Source organism: Pseudonaja textilis, chromosome 1 (genome assembly GCF_049901715.1).
Source record: "Pseudonaja textilis isolate UNSWEBS1 chromosome 1, rPseTex1.2, whole genome shotgun sequence".
In the NCBI taxonomy this organism is placed as follows: Eukaryota; Metazoa; Chordata; class Lepidosauria; order Squamata; family Elapidae; genus Pseudonaja; species Pseudonaja textilis.
Window position 1 is genome coordinate 150,523,389 of NC_141990.1, and position 22,073 is coordinate 150,545,461.

Sequence of the window (22,073 nt, forward strand, 5' to 3'; positions counted from 1 at the left end):
TTGCAAAATTGTGTAGGGTTTTTTTTGCGTGCAATGATTATTATGTTGCACTTGTTCTGACACCATTGTGGCTTGTTGCAAACTTTGCTGCATAAAGTTCCCTATAGGACCTAGTGAAGCAGCAAAAATATATTCCAATCAGCCACTTTATTGATGTTCCTAAAGAGAGGCAAAACGTTGTGGGTGCTCCAACACTGGAGGTTTTTATGAAGAGATTGGACAACCATTTGTCTGAAATATTATGGGGTTTTCTGCTTGAACAGAAGGTTGGATTAGAAGACCTCCAAAGTCCCTTTCAACTCTGTTATTCTGTTATTCTATTAAGGATACTTTGGCAGATCCACTTTTCTTGCTTCCTTCTGATAAAATGGATAAAAAGTAATTCACAGCTGTGTTTCCAAGTGTGTTACCTTTTAATGGGCATCACAGTCTGAAAAGAAGAGAGAGAAAAGATTGGTAGATATAAGGTCATGTTCTCCTGCCATTATTCCTCTCCAATGAAACATTAACAACTTGTCCTGGGCTATTAAAAAAGCTCTCAGAATAACAAAAGGCCTTCTTTAAGTTACTACAATATGTATTTTAAAGCCCAATATAACCATACTCCTTGATGAATTTCCTGAAACTGGAGGCATATACGATGAGTGGTAAGATGTTCCCACTTATGTCATGGCTATAGCTCTATCATTTATTAAAAGGATTAAAGTGAAAACTATCAGATATATATCTGTGCAATTGGAAAAACAATTCAGGGTTTTTTTTATAAGTGCTACCAAAGAAATTGCTAGCAGTGCACAGTCACCAATTCCTTTTTTAAAAATAAATATTTATTACATTTCAAAAAAAAAACACATTAAAATATAAATTAACATAAAGGGAAGATGAGGAAATAAATAACAGGGTAAATTAAAAAGTGACAAAAACAAACAAACATATAGCAAAAGTGACCTCTGACATTTTAGTACAATACAATAACTTCTCTCTAAATTTGAGCTGATTTCTGAATATTAACTCCTGGGAAACATGTTCAACTAAGATTGCAGATACTGATTAGTGTATTTCAAACAAAAGAAAGGAACTACAGAAACAATCCCATAAAATATTTTCAATTGAATGATCTCTTTTCACTTGAAAAAAATGTTCTTTTTGTTCACACTTTTATTAATAAAAAATAAAACTATTGTTTAATGTGTCAGATTGCATAGATGCCTATATGTTTAGTTGTTGATTTATCATTTATCTTAAACTTTGTATTAAATTGGACAAGTATAGAGCCATCTGTAGGTTTCACTCTGACATGGAATTCCCATGAAGAATATTTTTGATTGATATATCCCTAAATGACTTTTCACAATAATTCATGTATAGTAAGAATGAAACAAAGAGTTCTAAAAAATGGGAAACAAGTGATGTGAACCTTTTGATGTCTTCACAGTTTAAGACTTGTTTTTTCTAGATTTCCTGGTATAGATTTTTCTAGATTCCTTGTAATCTGATATGCTCAAACGCACACCGTGAGAAGTTACTAATAATACAGCTCAAGTTGGAAAGGATCACAGAGTTTTGTTTTGTTTTAATTCACTAACAACTGTATGTTTTTAAAACTTTAGACCTTTGAAAGAGCAGGTAGGAAACTGATTACATTGGAGATGATGACAAATAATTTTAAAAATGCATAAATTAGAGAAGGCTTTCTTCTGAATATTGAAAATACTATTAAATAAATGAGGAAAATGAGATAAAACATTTTTTAAAATTAGGAAATATAAAGAAGTGAATGAAATTATACTAGATAGAGGTTTTGTTTTGTTTTGTGCCTTTGAGTCATTTTGACTCCTGGTCAAAAAAGTCCATATACTGTCAATATGTGACAAACCCAAAGTCCTTGGCAATATTTTTGGAAGTGCCATTCCCTTCTTTCTAAGACTGAGAGAGAGGAACTGGCCCAAAGTTACTTAGTTAGTTGTTTTGTTTTGTTTTTTTCTAAGGCGGAACTAAAACTTGAAATACCCTAATTTCTAGCCCAGTGTCTTTAACCATTATACCATACTGACCCTCATAAAGCATGCTAGATATTTATTTGCCCATGCCAGAGGTGGTAGTCAGCAGGTTCTGACCAGTTCTGGAGAACCGGTAGCAGAAATTTTGAGTAGTTCAGAGAACCGGCAAATACCACCTCTGACTGGCCCCACCCACATCTATTCTCTGTCTTCTGAGTCCCAGCTGATTGGCTGGGTCTTCTTTTGTTGCCTTGCACAGGAGAACGGAGCTGGAAAGCAGGTTAGTGAGGTGGGAAGGGAATGGAGATTTTGCAGTATTCTTCCCCTGCCATGCCACCAAGCCACGCCCACCAAGCCATGCCCACACAACTGGTAGTAAATTTTTTTGAATCCCACCACTAGCCCATGCTACACTGCTCAAAAAAAATAAAGGGAACACAAAAATAAGACATCCTAGATCTGAATGAAAGAAATATTCTTATTAAATACTTTGTTCATTACATAGTTGAATGTACTGACAACAAAATCACACAAAAATTATCAATGGAAATCAAATTTAGCAACCCATGGAGGTCTGGATTTGGAGTTACACTCAAAATTAAAGTGGAAAAAAACACTACAGGCTGATCCAAATTTGATGTAATGTCCTTAAAACAAGTCAAAATGAGGCTCAGTAGTGGGCATGCTCCTGATGAGGTGGCGGATGGTCTCCTGAGGGATCTCCTCCCACACCTGGACTAAATTATCCCCCAACTCCTGGAGAGTCTGTGGTGTAATGTGGCATTGGTGGATGGAGCGAGACATGATGTCCCAGATGTGCTCATTTGGATTCAGGTCTGGGGAACGGGCGGGCCAGTCCATAGCATCAACGCCTTCGTCTTGCAGGAACTGCTGACATACTCCAGCCACAAGAGGTCTAGCATTGTCATGCATTAGGAGGAACCCAGGGCCAACCACACCAGCTGGTCTGAGGATCTCATCTTGGTACCTAATGGCAGTCAGGCTACCTCTGGCGAGCACATGGAGGGCTGTGCGACCCCCTAAAGAAATGCCACCCCACCCCATTACTGACCCACTGCCAAAACGGTCATGCTGGAGGATGTTGCAGGCAGCAGAACATTCTCCACGGCGTCTCCAGACCCTGTCACGTCTGTCACATGTGCTCAGTGTGAACCTGCTTTCATTTGTGAAGAGCACAGGGCGCCAGTGGCAAATTTGCCAATCTTAGTGTTCTCTGGCAAATGCCAAACATCCTGCACAGTGTTGGGCTGTAAGCACAACCCCCACCTGTGGACGTCGGGCCCTCATATCACCCTCATGGAGTCTGTTTCTGACCGTTTGAGCAGCCACATGCACATTTCTGGCCTGCTGGAGGTCATTTTGCAGGGCTCTGGCAGTGCTCCTCCTGTCCCTCCTTGTACAAAGGAGGAAGTAGCGGTCCTGATGCTGGGTTGTTGCCCTCCTACGGCCTGCTCCACGTCTCCTGATGTACTGGCCTATCTCCTGGTAGCGCCTCCATGCTCTAGACACTATGCTGACAGACACAGCAAACCTTCTTGCCACAGCTCGCATTGATGTGCCATCCTGGATGAGCTGCACAGCTCGCATTGATGTGCCATCCTGGATGAGCTGCACTACCTGAGCCACTTGTGTGGGTTGTAGACTCTGTCTCATGCTACCACTAGAGTGAAAGCACCGCCAGCATTCAAAAGTGACCAAACCACCAGCCAGAAAGCATAGGAACTGAGAGGTGATCTGTGGTCACCACCTGCAGAAGCACTCCTTTATTGGGGAGGTCTTGCTAACTGCCTATGCTTTCCACCTGTTGTCTATTCCATTTGCACAACAGCATGTGAAATTGATTATCAATCAGTGTTGCTACCTAAGTGGACAGTTTGATTTCACAGAAGTGTGATTGACTTGGAGTTACACTGTGTTGTTTAAGTGTTCCCTTTATTTTTTTGAGCAGTGTATATTGTAGAGGTGCTCAGATTGAAAAACATACCCTAACTCAAATCAGCTCAAAGTTTCCTAATCAAATTGTGCTGCACACTGTACAATACTGCCTCTTCATTTGCCCTAATACCTACAGTGTTGCATTTTAGGATTGGCTTGCAAAATAAGTGAACTCATATTTTAGGACACCAAGTGATGAGTGTCAGCCTCATCACATATTGCTCACTCTTTGTAAGATGCTACAGCTTGGTTTTAAAGCCATTCACAATTGGCTTGTTTCCAGCAGTTACATTTTCATTTCCTCTTTGTATCTTTCTCATTCTCATCACGAAATTTTCAGTGATAACTCTTTAATCCTCTTCTGACTCCTTCTAGCTCAGTAATGGTAGTATTCTATTGTTCAATTATAAGCTTTAAAAAGCATTTGTGTATGCTATCTGCTCTCACTAGCTGTAGCTTTGTAGATTTCATAATTAGATATCCCTATATATGAGAAGAAAAGAAAAGCTTTTGTATTTCATTTTCTCTGTACATTCCAGTTCACATTATCCATGTCATTGAATTTGGCTCCTGAACAAGTAAATTCTAGCAGTTGAATTGTTCTTATTTGTACTTGAGAGTTACAGCCATTGCCACTGTTCTTCCTGCTCAAAATTTCCACCATTCTTTGACTGTATTTGAACCGAACTTAAAGGGGATCTGTTGGCAGTCCACTTATAGCTTGAACATAATAACAGATGAAAATGTGGGACACAAGTGCCTATAGAAACAAGTATGGATAAGGACTCTAATGCATTTTGATCTTAGAATTGTGCTGTTCGTTATTGTTACGTTGTGCTTTTTCTTAAAGATTTCTTAACCAACCTTTTTTTACATTTTGGTGACTATGAAAGCCTGCTGTACTAGGTAGTGTGTTGGTCAACATTCAGGAGAACTAGCTTAAAATAACTGCTTACTTAGCAGTAAAATGTGTTTCCTTGATTTTGAACTAATCAGATTTCAGCTCATCTGCTCTCTTAGCATTTTTAATAACAAGTAGAACTTCACAACATGTTTTTTGTGAAACAAGGTTTAGGAGGAGATACGATCAGATTCTCTGAACTTATTTCATAACTTTTATGATACCTCAGTATGAGATTCCCAAAATGATAGTTAGAATCCAAGGAAAGCCTAAACATGTGTTATCAATAAAGCCAAAGTTCCTTGACTATGGCATCCATCTGAATCAGATTTCCCTGATATATAGCAAGTTTCTTTTAATGCCAAGAAACTTTGGACAAATTTTATTGGAAGGAGCCTGTGAACCTACTAAATCTAAGTAATTTATTGATTCCATTAGATATTATCCCATAGTTTTGAGTGGGGTACCTACTATAAATATATACAGTTTCCAGAATTCTTGGATGTATGAATTCATATGAGTTAATTAAACCAATCCAACAAATAGCACAAATCAATCGTCAAGCTACGTCCCATTCATTGGTTGATAACATCATTTTATTTTGGACAGAATACATGATATAATATTAATATGTTTTGTTTCCCAATAGGAATTTTCTATTTTGATGGAATCCTTTATTAAAAGTTCATTCCTCTGGCAGTTTTGTCAGGCACAGATGAACCAAAAATGGCTCACTGAGGATTCTGGTATTTATTTTGACAATTACAGATTGCATTCAGAATATTGTGGCACTTTTCAATTTACTGTTGTGTATTTAGATATTTAAGGAAAAACAGCTATAAAGGGAAATAGGGACAACTGGTAAGGAAAAACTGCAAATCATATCCGAATGTTATTTCTTTCAGTTATCTTCAAAGGTAGCCATGAGAATATTTGCATACAAGATCATTTGATTTTCTTTTTCTGGGAAGCATAAACAACTTTGGCCAAAAATCATGTGGTGCCCCTAGCTTGCTTGTGATGTAAAATCAGATTGTCTGTGACATAAAACCAAGATGGGAAAAGTTGCAAAAGTTGGTGGCGCCAATAGAAATATTTAATCTCCAAAATAATCCATATCCTATCCAGATTGTGTTATGCCTCCCAGAGTCAGTTTTTGTGAGAGGGGAGGCTATACAAATTAGATAAATAAATACCCCACCCCAAACCAGTTATTAAGTTTAATGTATATAGGAAGAAAAAAAGCCACCAGCTACCATAATTACTGAATTTTAGTAAGATAGTAAAATAATTCAGGGAGTGGGGGAGGGAGCAGCTAGCATATGGTATCTCTGAACCAAGGTTTTAACCCTCTCTTTGTGCCCTCTTGACTTCATCTGAATAGGGCCATACTATGTACCAAAAATAAAATTGCATCTTCTTTTGGATGCTTCCTCCTGCACTTCCAATTGTAAAATAAGGTAAACAAAAATGCTTAAGTTCTTTTACAAGTCCTACCCTTCAAAAAGACCTTGACTCTGTATCAGAATGGTCAAACAAATGGCAACTTCAAATCTCAACAAATAAATGCTCTGTCCTACATATTGGCAAATATATATATATATATATATATATATATATCAGAAAGTCAAGACCTTGTTGATGATCCAAACTTCGTCAAGGACCTTGGAGTACTCATCTCTAATGACCTAAGTGCTAGAGCCCACTGTAACTACACAGCCAAAAAGGCGTTAAGACTTGTCAACCTAATCTTTCGTAGCCTTTTCTCTGGTAATATTACACTACTAACTAGAGCATACAAAACATTTGCTAGACCAATACTCGAATAGATTCATCAGTCTGGAATCCACATTACATATCTGATATTAACACAGTTGAGAAAGTCCAGAAATATTTCACAAGAAGAGTTCTCCACTCCTCTACTTGTTGCAGAATACCTTATGCCACCAGACTCGAAATTCTAGACCTAGAAAACCTAGAAGTACGCCACCTTCAGTCTGATCTAAGTATAGTATATAAAATCATACATTGCAATGTCCGACCTGTCAATGAATACTTCAGCTTCAACCATAACAACACTAGAGCAAACAATAGATACAAACTCAAGGTTAATCGCATCAAACTTGACTGCAGGAAATACGACTTCAGCAACAGAGTGGTCAATGTCTGGAATACTCTACCTGACTCTGTGGTTTCTTCCCCAAACCCCCAAAACTATAACCTTATACTGTCTACTATTGACCTCACCCCTTTCCTAAGAGGTCTGTAGGGGGGGTGCATAAGCACACCAACATGCCTACCGTCCCTGTCCTATTGTTTCTTTTATATATTTTTTTTATTTTTCTTATATGTATCCATGTATTCATAACTGTTTTTACTTATACCTATTATCTTGTAAGCAATTGACAAATAAAAATAAAATAAATAAATAAAATATAATTTTTGCAGGTAAAGAAAGTTGTGCAGCAGGAAGGTTTTGGGAGGAAGAAGAGAGGATACAGAAGCATCAATGAAATCGTCATCAACATGGATGATCCTTTATTTACAAAACAGTGGTACTTGGTAAGCAGACTAGTTCTTTCCTTCTTCACAGCAGGAGAATGTATTGCCTAATATGAAGCCCTCAGACAGAACTTGGAATAAAACAATGGAATGATTCTGAATGATAATTTTTTAATTTTGTCTAATTGTAAGCTCTTTTAAAGCCCCCTGTATTGCCTTGGAAACGTTTAAATCTTTGCTTTTGTGGTTTACTCAGATTACTTTTTCATAGCCTTCTTCTGCCTGCCATTCTGTCTGTGCCCACATTTTTTACTGACCCAATTGCAACTACATTAACTGTAACTCTCTTTCACCAGTCCTGGTGATAACTGACTCTACTGAGTGAATATGCCACTTTTTAAACAAGCTTTTTAAGAGGGTTCAGTTTCTCACTTGAACATAAATGATTTCTGTATTTAAATATTACTAGATATCTATATGGCAACAAGGGTTATATTGCTGGGATAATTAATACATAGATTATCCCTAAATCACAAATTTCCCTGAAAGCACAATTTTTGTTCTTATAATAAATCAATGTGTCCTGTTCAATGGAGAATTTTGATGTCCACTGTAAATAAGGGTTCAGGCTACAAAACAAGACCCATAGAAGCAATTGGACAAGACTAGATATAATAATTCAGGACCATGGCCGGTTCCACACAGGAAGAGGTATACAATAAAAACAATGAGGAAAATATTAAGGAATGTTTTACAACCTTTCCTGCTAACCGGAAGAGACTAAATAATCATCTTAAAAGTCACAATGCAGCAGCAACATTCCGGTGTGACACAATGGATCTAAGAAGCAAAGCCAGTTCAGAAGAGTAGACTCAGGTCTTCATTGTGGCTGGTGGGCTTTTGGTCCTGGGTCATGGCACAATGGCACTCATCTCTATTTTTACTTTGGCTTTGTTTTTATTACTCTCCAGAGTTTTGCATATCAGGTCTGGCTTTCATAGTTATTTTAATACAGACTGCTATGCTGCTTCTTTTTTATGTATTAATTTGATATTTAATGAATGAGTTGGTTGCAAAGTATCCTGTGGAGTTATAACCAATACTTATTTAATTTGAAATTTAATTTGTTTTGAGTGAGAGACCAGCTGAATTTCCATGTTTTAAGACATGGCTATTTGGATAGCAAATGCGATATTCTGTCTGATGAGACATAAAATTCTCAGCAGCATAATCCTACTTTATGACAAAACAAGAATGAATATTGCGTTTTCCTTCTCAAAAAGAAAAATATCTGAGTTCCAAGCTAGCTTTAAAGAGTGATTGTTTTTAAATTATTATAGTCTCATTCCCCTCATCCACAGATGTTCTGGAGCAAGAAGCACTCCACATGCTCAGAACTGAGACCCTGCCATTTCCCCATACTACATACAATCAGTTGTTGAGTTGTGCCATTCAAACTGCATTTCAAATAGCTCCCCACTATAGCAGTGGCATCCATCTAACAATGAAATCTATTAAGCCTCTTGCATTTTGACTTAAATGAGATCCGCATTTTATGATAGTATTTATGGATTTGTGCCTCTTTTTGGGCTGCATTTCCAAGGAAATGAAGGCCATTCGATGGCAGATGAATCAGAAGGAATCTCAGTGGAGGTAAACATTCTGCTTTGTACCAAGCAAATTAGTCTCTTATGCTTTTTGTTTGAAATGTGATGCATTAGATCAACACTGGGCAAGCAGATGGGACTCCTGGCCTTGATTTAAATGTGGCTGAAGCCTGGGAGCTGGGCTACACAGGAAAAGGAGTAACGATAGGAATTATGGATGATGGTAAGTGAAAACTAAAATATCGTGACTCTCTGTAAATTTTACCCTTTATTGTAACAAGGAATGCAATTTAACATTAGAACTCACTCTATTATTCACTTCCGTCAACATTCTGGAATGTTAATTAAAAACCTTAGAAGATATTCAGTCATAGTTTTTAATAACAAATCATTATCCAGACAAAGTTCCCTTTGGATACAGTCTGTTTCCAAAGAATTTTGTTAAATCCAGCCTAGGGTAAAGCATTTAGTTAAAGCACATTGGTTTACTAATTTGAGAAAGTGGTAGCAGAAGTAAATGTTGAATTAATTGCCCTGTGAATGTGTACTGTTTGTGTGTTTCCTCAATGTATTTCTAAAAAGAAAGAAAGAAAAGAAAAGAAAGGAATTTTAATGCTTTCCTCCATTTACCTGAGCTGGATTTTTAATCTGCATTGTAAGCTTTCCCTCACAGTGCTAAAAATAATCAGAGAAGTTGCTATGCTTGAACAAATCCCTGGGGAGCTATTCTTGCTATACTGATGCTCCACTGGATAAATGAGGCTGCTTGTTTACCGATAGCATTATCCATCTGCACTTGACGCACAACTCCCTGGTTCCTTTATTTGGGTCCACAGAGGAACTTGTTCTTTTTGCAGAGACTGAACACAGCTGAAAGTTTCTGTGTCCAAAATCTCTCCATTTATATTTTTGGATTGGGGAGGTGGGGGAAAAGGTGGGCATAGAATGGAAACACTGCAACTTGCTACCATCTAACTGTAGATTGTTCTCGATTTGCACCACCAGGAACTGTTTTTCTGCAATCTTAATTCCATCTATTTTGGATGTCCCTGTGATTTTTACCCACACAAGGTTGTTGTAGATCATTATCAGTCCTGATTCAAAATATCCAGACCCATACATACTGGACTTAAATGCAGATTAGATCCAATTAATTTTGCAACAATTTCTTATAACTGACATCAAAGCACAAATCTGAGAAATTATGTGGAAGTATATTTTATCCAGTTGTAAATACTGACTGACATGGAAGTAAAATGGAATGAACGAGGGTGACATTAGAATGAAATAATTAAAAATAATAGTTGGAAACTCAGCAGAGCTAAGCAATGGTGCAGACACATTTTGATGGTTTAGAACATAGGTGTCAAACTCACAGCATCACATCGCCATCACGTTTCATGACATTTTTTCCATTCATGGAGCTGGATTGAGCATGGCCTGTGCATGACGTATCTGGCCCATGGGCTGCCAGTTTGACACCCCTGGTTTAGAATCTCAGCAAAGATAAAAGATAGAGCAGAAGAAGTGGTTTAGTCATATCTAACCAGCCTTCAGACTATGTCCCAATCCAGAACATCTAGTCTCAACCCACTATGAGTCTCTGCAAGCAGAGAGGAGCAATAACCTAAATCTTGATCATCTTTTTTATAGTGTGCCTACTAGAACTACTTAATAATATGAAAGTAAAACCTGCTGTAAGGTGCAAAATCAACAGTGCAAATTCCTAAATTCTTGCCTTAAAATTGTTTTTTCCCTGCCTCCTACTGATTAAAGAGAAGTATACAAATATTGAATGAAAGTAACCAAATTTTTTTTTTTTTAAAAACTAATTTCCAAAATAACTTTGATGAAAAGTTAAGGCCTTTCCATACCTTGCTATTGGGGTTATTGATTTTTTTGTTTTGCAAATTTCTGTAAAGAACCATTATAATGAAAACCAGTGCAAGCTGGATAATAAACAGAAAAATTGAATTTACCTAAAATGGAAGTCTGCAAAATTTTGCTGTTTTAGTTACAGGGAACAAAGATTGCATTTGTTCACAGAGATGAAATTTTTATTCCAGCACTCACTGCCATTCAAAAAAAATGTTTATGTCCTTTCACATTTTTAGCCTGCTATAGAAGACCATATTAATATTTGATTATGATTTGGTATACTGCAGCTATGGTTTCAGCTGGAAAATATGACACTTTGCCTAACTAATCTGAAAGAATAAATGTTCTGGAATAAAGACCTGGAGGCTAAAACATATGAGGGAACAGTTGGAGGATTTGGGTTTGGCTAGTCTAAGAAAAGAAAGACTAAGGGTGACATGATAGCAGTATTCAAGTATTTGAAAGGCTGCCACAAAGAAGAGGAGGTCAAATTATTTTCCAAAGCACTAGAAGGCAAGAGAAGAACCAATGGATGGAACTAATCAAGGAGAGAAGCAACCTGGAATTAAGGAGAAACTTTCTAACATTGAGGACAATTAACCAATGGAACAGCTTGTCTCCAGAAATCATGGGTGCTTCATCACTGGAAGTTTTAAGAAGAGACTGGACAGTCACTTGTCTGAAATGGTATAGGGTCTCCTGCTTGAGCAGAAAGCTGGACTGGAAGTTTTCCTAGGTTCCTTCCAGCTCTATTCTGATTCTGATGATATTAATTGGCATCGTTGATACAAATAATAAATTAATAGCAGATTTTGTATGCGTGCTCTGGTCAGCATGCTGGAATTCTAAGCATTCAAAATTCTGCTTCTCAGCCATGAAACAATGTGCAAATTAACACATGTATATTCCCAGAGATGGTTTAATTAATAAGATGCTTCAGTTTGCAGATGATTTGGGATGTAAGGAAAAGCTAACACAGAACTGATTGTTGCCATAGTATTATTAGGCAACACTAATGATATTATATAATAATAATGTTGAAGTGTGCAGAGACCACTTTGAAATGTAAGTGAATTCAAAACCATTTTTTAGTCCAAAGCACTCTATTATGAATGTTCTAAAACTGGAAGTGTTTTAAGATCAAAGTTCAAGCTCAAATATTCCCATGATCAGAACAAATCTTTCCATCCTCAAAACAATGATGTTGCACTAAACATGGAGAATTTCAAATCCAAAATACTTTGCAAAGTTTTGTAATAATCCCAAGAAGAATCTCTCAAGGGATTTTCTACATCAGATAATTTGACCTAACATTGATTCCAAACACATATTAGCAGAGTACAGCCAATCTTCAGGGAATAACAAGGCAATCAAAAGCTCAAAGTTGTTGTAGCTGCGAACTTGACATTTTTTTTTAAATCACATCCTGAAGATGTCCCTTTATACTAGTTTGTTTTCTGATGTATGAGCAACCTCTGGGGAATTCAGACCAAAGATTGCTTTCAATAGATCTACTATCTTTTGCTGGTTCTTTCCATCCTCTCAGTTTCATACATACCTGGTAAGTGTAGTGTACTAGAATGAGGCTGGAGTGTAGATGGGAATCTGAAACTGTACATGTAGAGATGTCCCATGTTCTGAATACATGGAAATAATTATTAGATAGCTGGTGAAGTGTGATGGCAAAAAACTAAATGTATTTGCAGATTTAGCTCAATGCATCTACATAGATAGTAAAACTTTTGCTTTCTTTTCCAGAGCAGACACTTTGCTTAAAGGGAGCAGGAGGATTGCTCTTATCTATTGGTGGCTTGAAACAGACTGCATAATTGCTAATCACACAAGGAAAATGCATTTAGTGGAATACATTTGTTTTTAATGGAAGGTAGTTTAAATTTTACAGCTGAAGGTTGATACATCTAAATGTTAAATTCTTTATCAAAAAAAAAAATGTAATGGTTTTTCTCTAAAGCATAAATTGGAAATGGTGCAATTCATGATCATTCTTACAGAAGGAATACATAACTCACGTACACCAGGTGCTTTGGTTTACAACCGTTATAAATACCAGGCACTATAACAAATGACAAAGGATTTATGGGAATCACAGTCTAAAACATCTACTAGAACATCTACTATTTCCTAGTATGATTTGATTGCTTATTGTACCCTATGACTATCATTAAGTGTTGTACTTTATGATTCTTGACTCTTGACGAATGTATCTTTTTTTGTACACTGAGAGCATTTGCACCAAGACAAATTCCTTGTGTGTCCAGTCACACTTGGCCAATAAAGAATTCTATCTATCTTCTATCTAGAATGGGCACTGGGTTTCCCAAAACAGTTAGGAAATGCAGCTTTCTTTGAAAATAGTTGATAAGCAGTTTTCTTGTTACAAAAATTTCTGAGAGATCATTTGACCACATATATTTGGATTGGCATTAGGAAATATCTGATTATCTATGTTCAACAGTTTTCAATAAATCTGAATACTGACTAGTTTGGAGTAATTTGACTAATAAAAGAAGCCTCAATGACATGAGGGCAAAAGGTAGTAGTTCTTCTCCTACATACCCTTCACAGTGTTTTAGGAAATGGAAAAAAATTGTGATGAATATAGTATCCATTTCAGAAACAGGAAGCTAATGCCCTGAAGACTGTAGGCCAAGTCAAGATATATAGAAAAGAAGTTCCTAAGGAAAAGGGAGTAACAATGATTGGTGTTTTATAGAACTGATGGCATGAAAAATTGCGAGAAGGGTACAATTAAGGTTATAATTGTCATCTGTATCTCCCAGGGAGGAGAAGAGGACAAAACATCATCGTGAGATTAGAATGCAAATAAAATTATTTAAGTACTTCAGTTAGAAGTCACGCCATCACTGCATAATTGTACTATTTGTATTATAATATCATGGCACAATGCCTTATTGTTTTGACATCATTGTGGCTTGTGAGTTTTGCTAAGTGACAATTTCTGGTTTACATTCACTGAGATCTTTAATTTTGTTGAAACTATTGGCTTTGTAAGACTCTATTTCATAAATTAGGGCCAATTGTAAGCCTAACCAATCTTATCAGTAAATCTGACAGTCTAATTTTTGTGTCTCAAATTTGCACCATATTTCTGAACCTAGCTTGCCAACCTATATAAGAAGTCCCAAGGCCTATGTTTGCCTTGGGATATGCTTACCTACAAAGTAAATGGCCTTCCCAGCTATTCAAAACATTGCAAGTTCTACTATTTTTTCCTTCAATATACAGTATTTATGGCTTATTGCTACTGTTGATTTTTGCAGGAATTGATTATCTTCATCCAGATTTGGCTGCCAATTATGTAAGTATACCATTTCCTTCAGGTTACAGTTCTATATTTTTTTGGCTAGCCATTTTTATATTAAATAGCTAGATGCTTAAGAATATTAATAGCAAAACTACTGTTGATTTAGGTGACAAAATAGGTACATAAAATATGTACTCTCCACAATAAACATAGCAAAGTTTAATCTGACAATTTTTGAATTGTGGCAGATATAAGTTCTGTATAGGAAATGACACGGCTTTCAAATGCCAAATACATTTTATTACTAATATTCAAATGTGCATAATCTCAACATCTTTATATGAAGTAGCTGTCACACAGTGGCAGCAGCCAAGATAATTTTCAAAAAGTTATTATCTGAACTGGAAGACATAAATTTTACATGGATCTGATGTTTAAAAATATTAAATACATAATATTTTTCAATCTTATAAAATCGCCTTCTTTTAGCTTACAGCACTACAATGCAAAAAAAATAATAATACAAAAGCAAAATTAAGTTCTTTCATATTTAGAAGATTCTAAATGTGATGAGAATTTAAAAAATGCCTTATCAATGTGCAAATTTAGTCTATGCAAAATTGGTCATAAAAATATTTGGATGCAAAATCACATTTTCAAAATCCAGCAAGAGCTCAGGACAGGGAATTAATATATACATGTTGCATAAATATTTGTAAAAGTAGCACCAAGTGAGAGAATTAACTCTGAAGGGGAATATTGCTTTCCAAATAAGGTAGATCCCAATGTTAAGGTAATTTCCATTCACTGATTATATAGAAAAGGTTCAGATTTCATTGTTTCCATTTAAAAGATCTCAAGTGGCAAGGCTGGGACAAATCATGTTTGATACCTTGGTGAAATCCTATCAGTAATAGGAAATAATTCTGGGTTAGGTAGACCAAGGGCTTGTCTCAGGACAAAACTGTTCTGTTGCTAAACTCAGATGATGAAAATAAGTCTTTATCAAAAATAAACAGAAGGTTATGACTAGGGATTAATTCACCAATTGATTTGAATAAAAAGTCTCTTAAAGAGACAACAGCAGGCCAAGCAACCATTTATCAGCTTACTATTCTATTCTTCAGTTGTTAAAATAGACTTTTTTAATAGAGCATAAAATAAAGTGATTAGAGTGAAGAAATGACAAGAAAGACAGATAGATAGATGAAGAGGCAAACAGTTGGACAGATGTGGTATGTACTGTATAGAAGAGATACAGTTATTTTTATTATCCTTAAATAGCTCACAGAGAACCAAGAGTATCATTTTTCTAGCAGAATGCAAAAATCAGAGCTCAATTTAGTAAAATTTTATACTGTGCACAAGATGTACATTGTACCATGTTCCAAACCCAACTGAGCCTTTAAAAAAAGACTAATTGTTAATTCATTGTTTTTGTATGGATAGGCTTCAGGCAAATTGCATAATAATCAGAATGTTTAGAGAGGTAATCAGTCTAGAGTTAGGCTGAATTTTTGATTATTCTGGTAAATAAACAAAATGAAGGCAACATAGAGGAATCTTTCAACATGCATTCAAGTCTGAGAGATAGAAGCAAAAGCAGAGCTTTATGGAATGAAGGATAATTGCTTTAGATTGACCCCATTCCTTGAAAATGGCAGGTCTTTTAATTTAGGGATAGATTTTCATGCAGGTGATGGATATAATGAAAGAACAATACCGGGCCTTGTGCTATTTTATCATTACATACATAACTTACAATGTCTGATTACTTAATTGTCTGATCTATTGGAGCATCCATTCATTTTTGAGGTTACAAATGTTATTCAGTGAACTCAAGGCAGTAGATGCAGGGGAAATTTAGAACTTTATTTTAAGGGTGTTTTTTTAAAAAGCCAAAATAATGTTGCTTCAACAAAAAGCAGAAATCTCCCTAGAAAAAGAGTTGGTGTGATTTAAGACTCCTATTAGCATTTTGCCTCCCCTTTTAGTAACAGTTGGGTTGGGTTGAAGTAAAAAAAATATAAGGAACCCATTCTAGTTTCCTGTTTTTTTTCTTTTGGGCAATAGCAATAGCATTTTGATTTATAGATTGCTTCACAGAGCTTTACAGTCCTCATCCTCATTCTACTAGCCTCGGAAGGATGGAAGGCTGAGTAACCTTGAGCCAGTCAGGATTGAACTCCTGGCAGTGGGCAGAGTTAGCCTGCAATATTGCATTTTAACCACTGCACCACTTCATGGTGACTAAGGAATTCAGATTCAGGTGTGTGTGTGTACGCGTGTGCGCGCGCATGCGTGCATGTGTACACACACACACACACACATATCCTTACTTTCATCATCTTTCAACCCTTCCCATGTACAAATTAATTGTTGTTATCAAAAATAATTGATCCAACTGTCTGTCATGTATGTGGCAGCTGCATCTTTAGATGTTGGTGGCATTTACACAGAGGGGTAGCTCAGTGCTACAGTGACTCATGCTGACGATAGATGGAGTCATGCTCATCATGATTTAACACATCTTTGAAATCTCCCCACAAGAAACCTTCTGTTGAGTGGGAAGAAAAGGCACATGCTGCCAAAAGAAGGAAATTAGAAGCAGAGCTGATGAAATATTGCACAGAATAGGTGACATTTACAACTGCCCTTTTGAATTTCTTTTTGCAGCTCAACACAATGTGACAGAATACATAATGGGCTATTTTAAACAGAGATGACCGGAGAGCACAGCATAGTTAAGATGACTTTTAGTTACACTCATTGGATGGGGAAAATGGAGTTTCCACTTTGTCTACTGTTGGCTGGAAACATTTGATTCTAATGAAAGAGATTCAACAGAGAGATCTAAAGAACATCATCAGAAAGAGAGATTACTTATATTCCATCAGTAAGAAGGAATATGAAACAGTAGACTGAATGGAGAAGGTTTAGGTTATTCTCAAAATACCTAGTATGATTGGGACAAATACAGGGGGTGAGCTAGATGGACCAATGGCATGGCTTTACAAGTTGGTAACTGCATTCCCTCATTGAATTAACCCAAAATCACTTATTGAATAAGACATAAACACCTAATTTCATACATTTATTATATGTATTTATTTATGAAATTGAGCTGATCACCTTAAAGCAGGGAGACTCTAGCCAGCTTATAGAATACAAACTCATCATATGCATTAAAACAGCAAGTAGAGATAAAAGACTAAAAATATGGAGTTCTGGAAGATAGTCCATCTGAGTAAGCTTATTCCTAAAGGCCTTACAGAAAAGCTATGTTTCTAACAGCTTTTGGAAGATCACAAAGATGGGGTTCATTTGTGCTCAGAAGACAACTGTGAGCCCCAAGAAGACTGGGTCAGGAAACAGGCCTTCAAAAAATTAGTGAAACTCTACTGGATTGTTGCAGGCAAAATTAAAATAATTTTGAAAGCCAAAGGTTTTTCTCTGCCCCCTCTTATACTAAAGAGAATCAACATGGGGTAATCTTGAATTTCATTCTGTCTCCCTCTTTCTTCATAGTGCTAAGCTGTTTTTCATGCAGCTCTTCTTGCATTCCTTCATTTGAACATATCCTGGGTGGTGATAGTGGGCTCTAATGGAGCAATTTATAAATCCTTGAGAGTCAAGGATCTAGTTTGGGGCTTGCCACTGCTGAAATACTTGTGGAAAACAATGGAGTCTGAGTGGGTTTTGTTTTGTTTTTGTTTGGATGAGGGTAATAAATTATTTGAGACTGGGAAAAGAGACAATTGGGTCAAACAATTTAAGAATTGCTGCCCTAAATCATGGTTTTCAAATGATATCACACTAAACTACAACCTAATCAACCATCTTGAGTTCATGTAATGTGAGAATCCAGATGGTGTCTACCGATTCTTTTTCCTAACTGAAACTGCTTCTGTCACAATCATTCTGGAGAGATGCATCACAATATCTTTCTCTTCCATCTCATTGACATTTTTTTTGCCCAACAAGAACCAACTTCAGACTGTTGGGAAAGTGATATGCAAGATATCCTTCAACCATTGGGACAGATCAACTGCCCAAGTTCAGTTAAGATGAAGCTTATGATTATTACTTGAAGAAAATCTAGAAGGTTTCATGAGAATGTTTGGATAATAAGGGACAGGTGATTTGGAGAACATCCAAAAATTTAAGTGGATGAAAAAACCTGAATGCAAGATGAATGTCAGTACTTTGGTATTTAACTACCATAGCCTCTTTAAACTGAAAAGATGCATAGCTAAGCCATCTTTTTTTTAAAAAAAACTGATCCAGTTGTTGACTAACCTAGCCATTTACATGTCTCACTATATCTCAATTCTTTGGCATTGTGAAAAGCTTCCGTGATGTCCATCAACCTGATGATCCTTGGAATACATTTGTTTCTACCTTGTCTGCCTGGAATATGTGCAACTGCCTAAGAAGAGGAAAAAAAACAAGAGCTACAATGGGCGTTTTGTGCATGATCTCTTCAAACTTAGAACAAGCTATGGTTAAGGAGAGTTGAAAGTCATATACATCACATCATCTCAATGATGAGGATTCTCTTTCCTTCTTCTCAGTTTTTTTTCTTGAATCAGCACCAAGCTGAACCTGAGTTAGCATCTAAACCTAAGTGCATTAAAATTGTCTATCAGGGTGGGAAATATCAGGGACAAGATTTCTAATCCAAGTAGGCACTGGAACTTCTCTATTAGAAAACTAATATTTATAAATCTTTCACTAGGACAATTTGTCAATGCCTTAGGGGTGGGGGGTGGGGGTGGGGGAGAATCCTGAAGAAGTCAGGAAAATCATCCAGCTGACAGCTTGAAATTAAAGTGTTATCTAAAGTAACAGCTGGGGGAACAATGTGAAAAGGCTTCCCTGCTATACTGCACAATATAAGTGCTGTTGTATTCATGTCATGTAATTGACTTTCAGTTATTGTCTCTCAGTTGCACTTGCTCATTTATCGGAAGCAGCTCCTGATAACCATAAACTAAGGATGCTGAGATAAATCAGCACAATTGATATCTGCAGCAGATAGTATATTCCCATTGGTGCAATTACCCCAAAACTAGTCCATTCCATCCAATTTACTTTCCTTCAGATGGGGTGGGGATGGGGATTCTGAAACCAGGATGCAATCTTATGCATTTCCTTCATTGAAATCTTGCAATGATTTACAGTTATAGCCAAGTTGCCTTTGGCACAAAGAATTCATATCCCAGTCTGATTCATTTCATACCTTCATACCTGGAACGATGGCTATTTTGGAAAAGCAAAACAACATGGCCTACATAAAGGCTTGAAAGCTGTAAAGAACTGGATACTTGCCTTTTACAGTGACATCTGGCTTATTAATATTTAAATCAGCCTGTTACTTCATTTTAATGGATCAATTTTGTCTTGAAAATGAGAGAATATTCCTGCTGGGTGTAAGTGGTAATCAATATATTTTGACTGATGCCACATGACTTACCTTTCCTGACCACTTTCATAAGAAAAACACTTAAAAATCCTCAGGGTAACAAGTTTTTATATGCCTTTTGAAGACTAAAAGCACTAAACAGACATTCATCTGTTGTTATTCTGTATTGTTTAAGGATGCATAATTGGGCATCTAGTGCAAAGCTCAGCCCTCAAAGACTAGAGAAATACTTGTCTTCTTTGTATTTACAGAACTTGCTTTAGAACCGAAGCTTGAAGGGGTCATCTTGACACTTTCCCCATCCCACTACTACACACTGTGTTGCAGGGTTAATTTTAATTCATTTACATAATTTCAAGGTAGAAGTGGCTCAGTGGTTCAAAACCTGTGAGCATGAGCTGGATGACAGAATGAGCTCCCATCAGTTGGCCCCAGCTCTTGCCCATCTAGTATTCAAAAACATGCAACATGCAAGTAGATAAACAGGTACTACTTTGGTGGGAAAATAACAGGGACATGAAAGGAGCTCTCTAAGGCATACCCTGGACAAAGGTGATGTTACTGGCTAATCCTTTCAACTTGGAAATGCCTTGGTTGCTGCTTCCAATGCAAATGTAGTAATAGCAGTAGTATGCCAAAAGCAGAAACAGTATGCTCCATCCCATATTTGGGTAGACCAAGTTGCCCTGATAAAAAAGCACTTACTATTTGGTAATTACTCAGTTTTGGATTACCATCTCTTTAAAATAAGCAAATGTACCAACTCACTGGCTTGCACCAAAATATACGCTCACCCATATTTGTCCAGGGACAGCAGGGTACATTTAACAAAGACATTCTTTCTTCTCCCTGCTTTCAATTCCATGAATTATAAATTCTTTTTTTCTCTAAGAGGAGTTTTTCTTTTGATCATTAAAATATCAGCATAATGTATTCCATGGTTCACTTTTTAGTTCATAGTACTCACACAAAGCCACTAATTTTGTCAGGCAAAACCTCTCCAAGATAAAAGACATTCTGTAGGGAATAATAAAGCTCTTCTACAATGAAGAAAAAAACATTTATTATTAAAAAAAAATGAACATGAGAAGAACAGCTGTGGGTTTTGTGCTGATCAACTGTTGGGGGAAAGATTGAATGAAGGCAGACTGTGGTGGAGAAGGATGCTAGCTGCATAACTTTATACATGTCAACTGAGAAGTGTCATTGAACTCAAGCAAAACCCTACAGACAAAACTGTGTACCAATCCTCAAACATTTTTCTCTCCATCCATACAGATGGTGGAGTTGGGTGCAGCAAAATATAACATCACTTTGGAGGAGAAAAAAGAAATAGGCCAAAAAAATATATGAATGTCTGTGAAGTGCTTCAGATTCAGTTTTAAACAGAACATGCAAATGGTCCCTTTTCCTGGAATTGCACATGGCCCTTTTAAAAAGTTGCAGGTAGATGCTACATTCCTGCCTCCAAGTACTCCTAAGCACTTTTTTGGAATCATATCAAAAGAACTTGGTTGTTCCTTGATGGAACAGAATATGGGTGAAAGGAAATTTTTTGTCCAGTTGGCCAAAATGGAAATAAAATCCCTAAGAGCTGGAAAATGAAGTTCAGATCTTGCAAAGATGTTCAAAGTGTTCCTTTAGGAAAACTACAAACCAGGGAAATGGAAGTAAAATGAATAGACAGGTGGTCCAGTGCAGGAGGTTTTCATCCAGTCATTCCTATTGGTTGCCCATGTATTATGATCTTCGGCTATAGGTATTTGGAATGGAAACTTGGGTGCTATATATGTTTATAGGTTTTAATTTCCCCAAGCATGCACACAGAACTAGTCCTTCTTCCTCAGGAAGAAGACAAATGGTAAATCACTTCTGAAAATGTTGCTAAGAAAATTACATGGACTTCTCTAGGCAATAGCCAGGAAGTCAAGATAGAAATGCATATAGTGTTCTTATGAGCTATGAATATGGGCATCATTTTTCAATTTTGATTGTGAAATGATTTTGCTATCAAATTTAATGTTACTTTTAGTATATGATTTTAACTTTGGATATTTTCTTTTTGTTTCTTAAATTTTGTTTTTCACTGGAGGTAGTCATACCAGCAGAAGGGCAGGATATTGAGTAAAGAAATAAATACTGTTTACATTTTGGATATTTGTTGTTTTGACATAGAGCATATTACTCAGAAGTAAAATCTATTGAGTTGAATTATTTATCCCATGGGAGATTCCATACTAATGCTCATTCAGTACCTTTATTCAATTACTTGCTGCTTATACTTTCAGTTGCTTCTGTGGTAAACTGTTAAATGTCAAAATAACTACCAGAAGTTGCTTTAAACATGCCAGACAAAATCCACCTCCTTCTATATGGGATGAATGTATGCATCCAATACAATGTCTTTCTTTGATAGTCAGATACTTTCCTAAAGCAACCTAGAAATTAGAGCAAACCCAAGCTTATCTACTCAGTAGTAAATGCCACTGAATTCATTGGGAGTTTTTTCTGTATAAAA

The 22,073-nt window shown here is 36.5% G+C and overlaps 1 protein-coding gene across 1 annotated transcript in view; it reads left to right on the plus strand.

Moving 5' to 3' along the window:
• Positions 1-22,073, plus strand: part of PCSK2 (proprotein convertase subtilisin/kexin type 2) — a 105,075-nt gene that overhangs the window by 38,811 nt on the left and 44,191 nt on the right. The window contains exons 3-5 of the mRNA XM_087919281.1: positions 7,306-7,419; positions 9,081-9,189; positions 14,147-14,184. Coding sequence (XP_087775407.1) covers positions 7,306-7,419; positions 9,081-9,189; positions 14,147-14,184 — 261 coding nt within the window. The remainder of the gene's footprint in view (positions 1-7,305; positions 7,420-9,080; positions 9,190-14,146; positions 14,185-22,073) is intronic.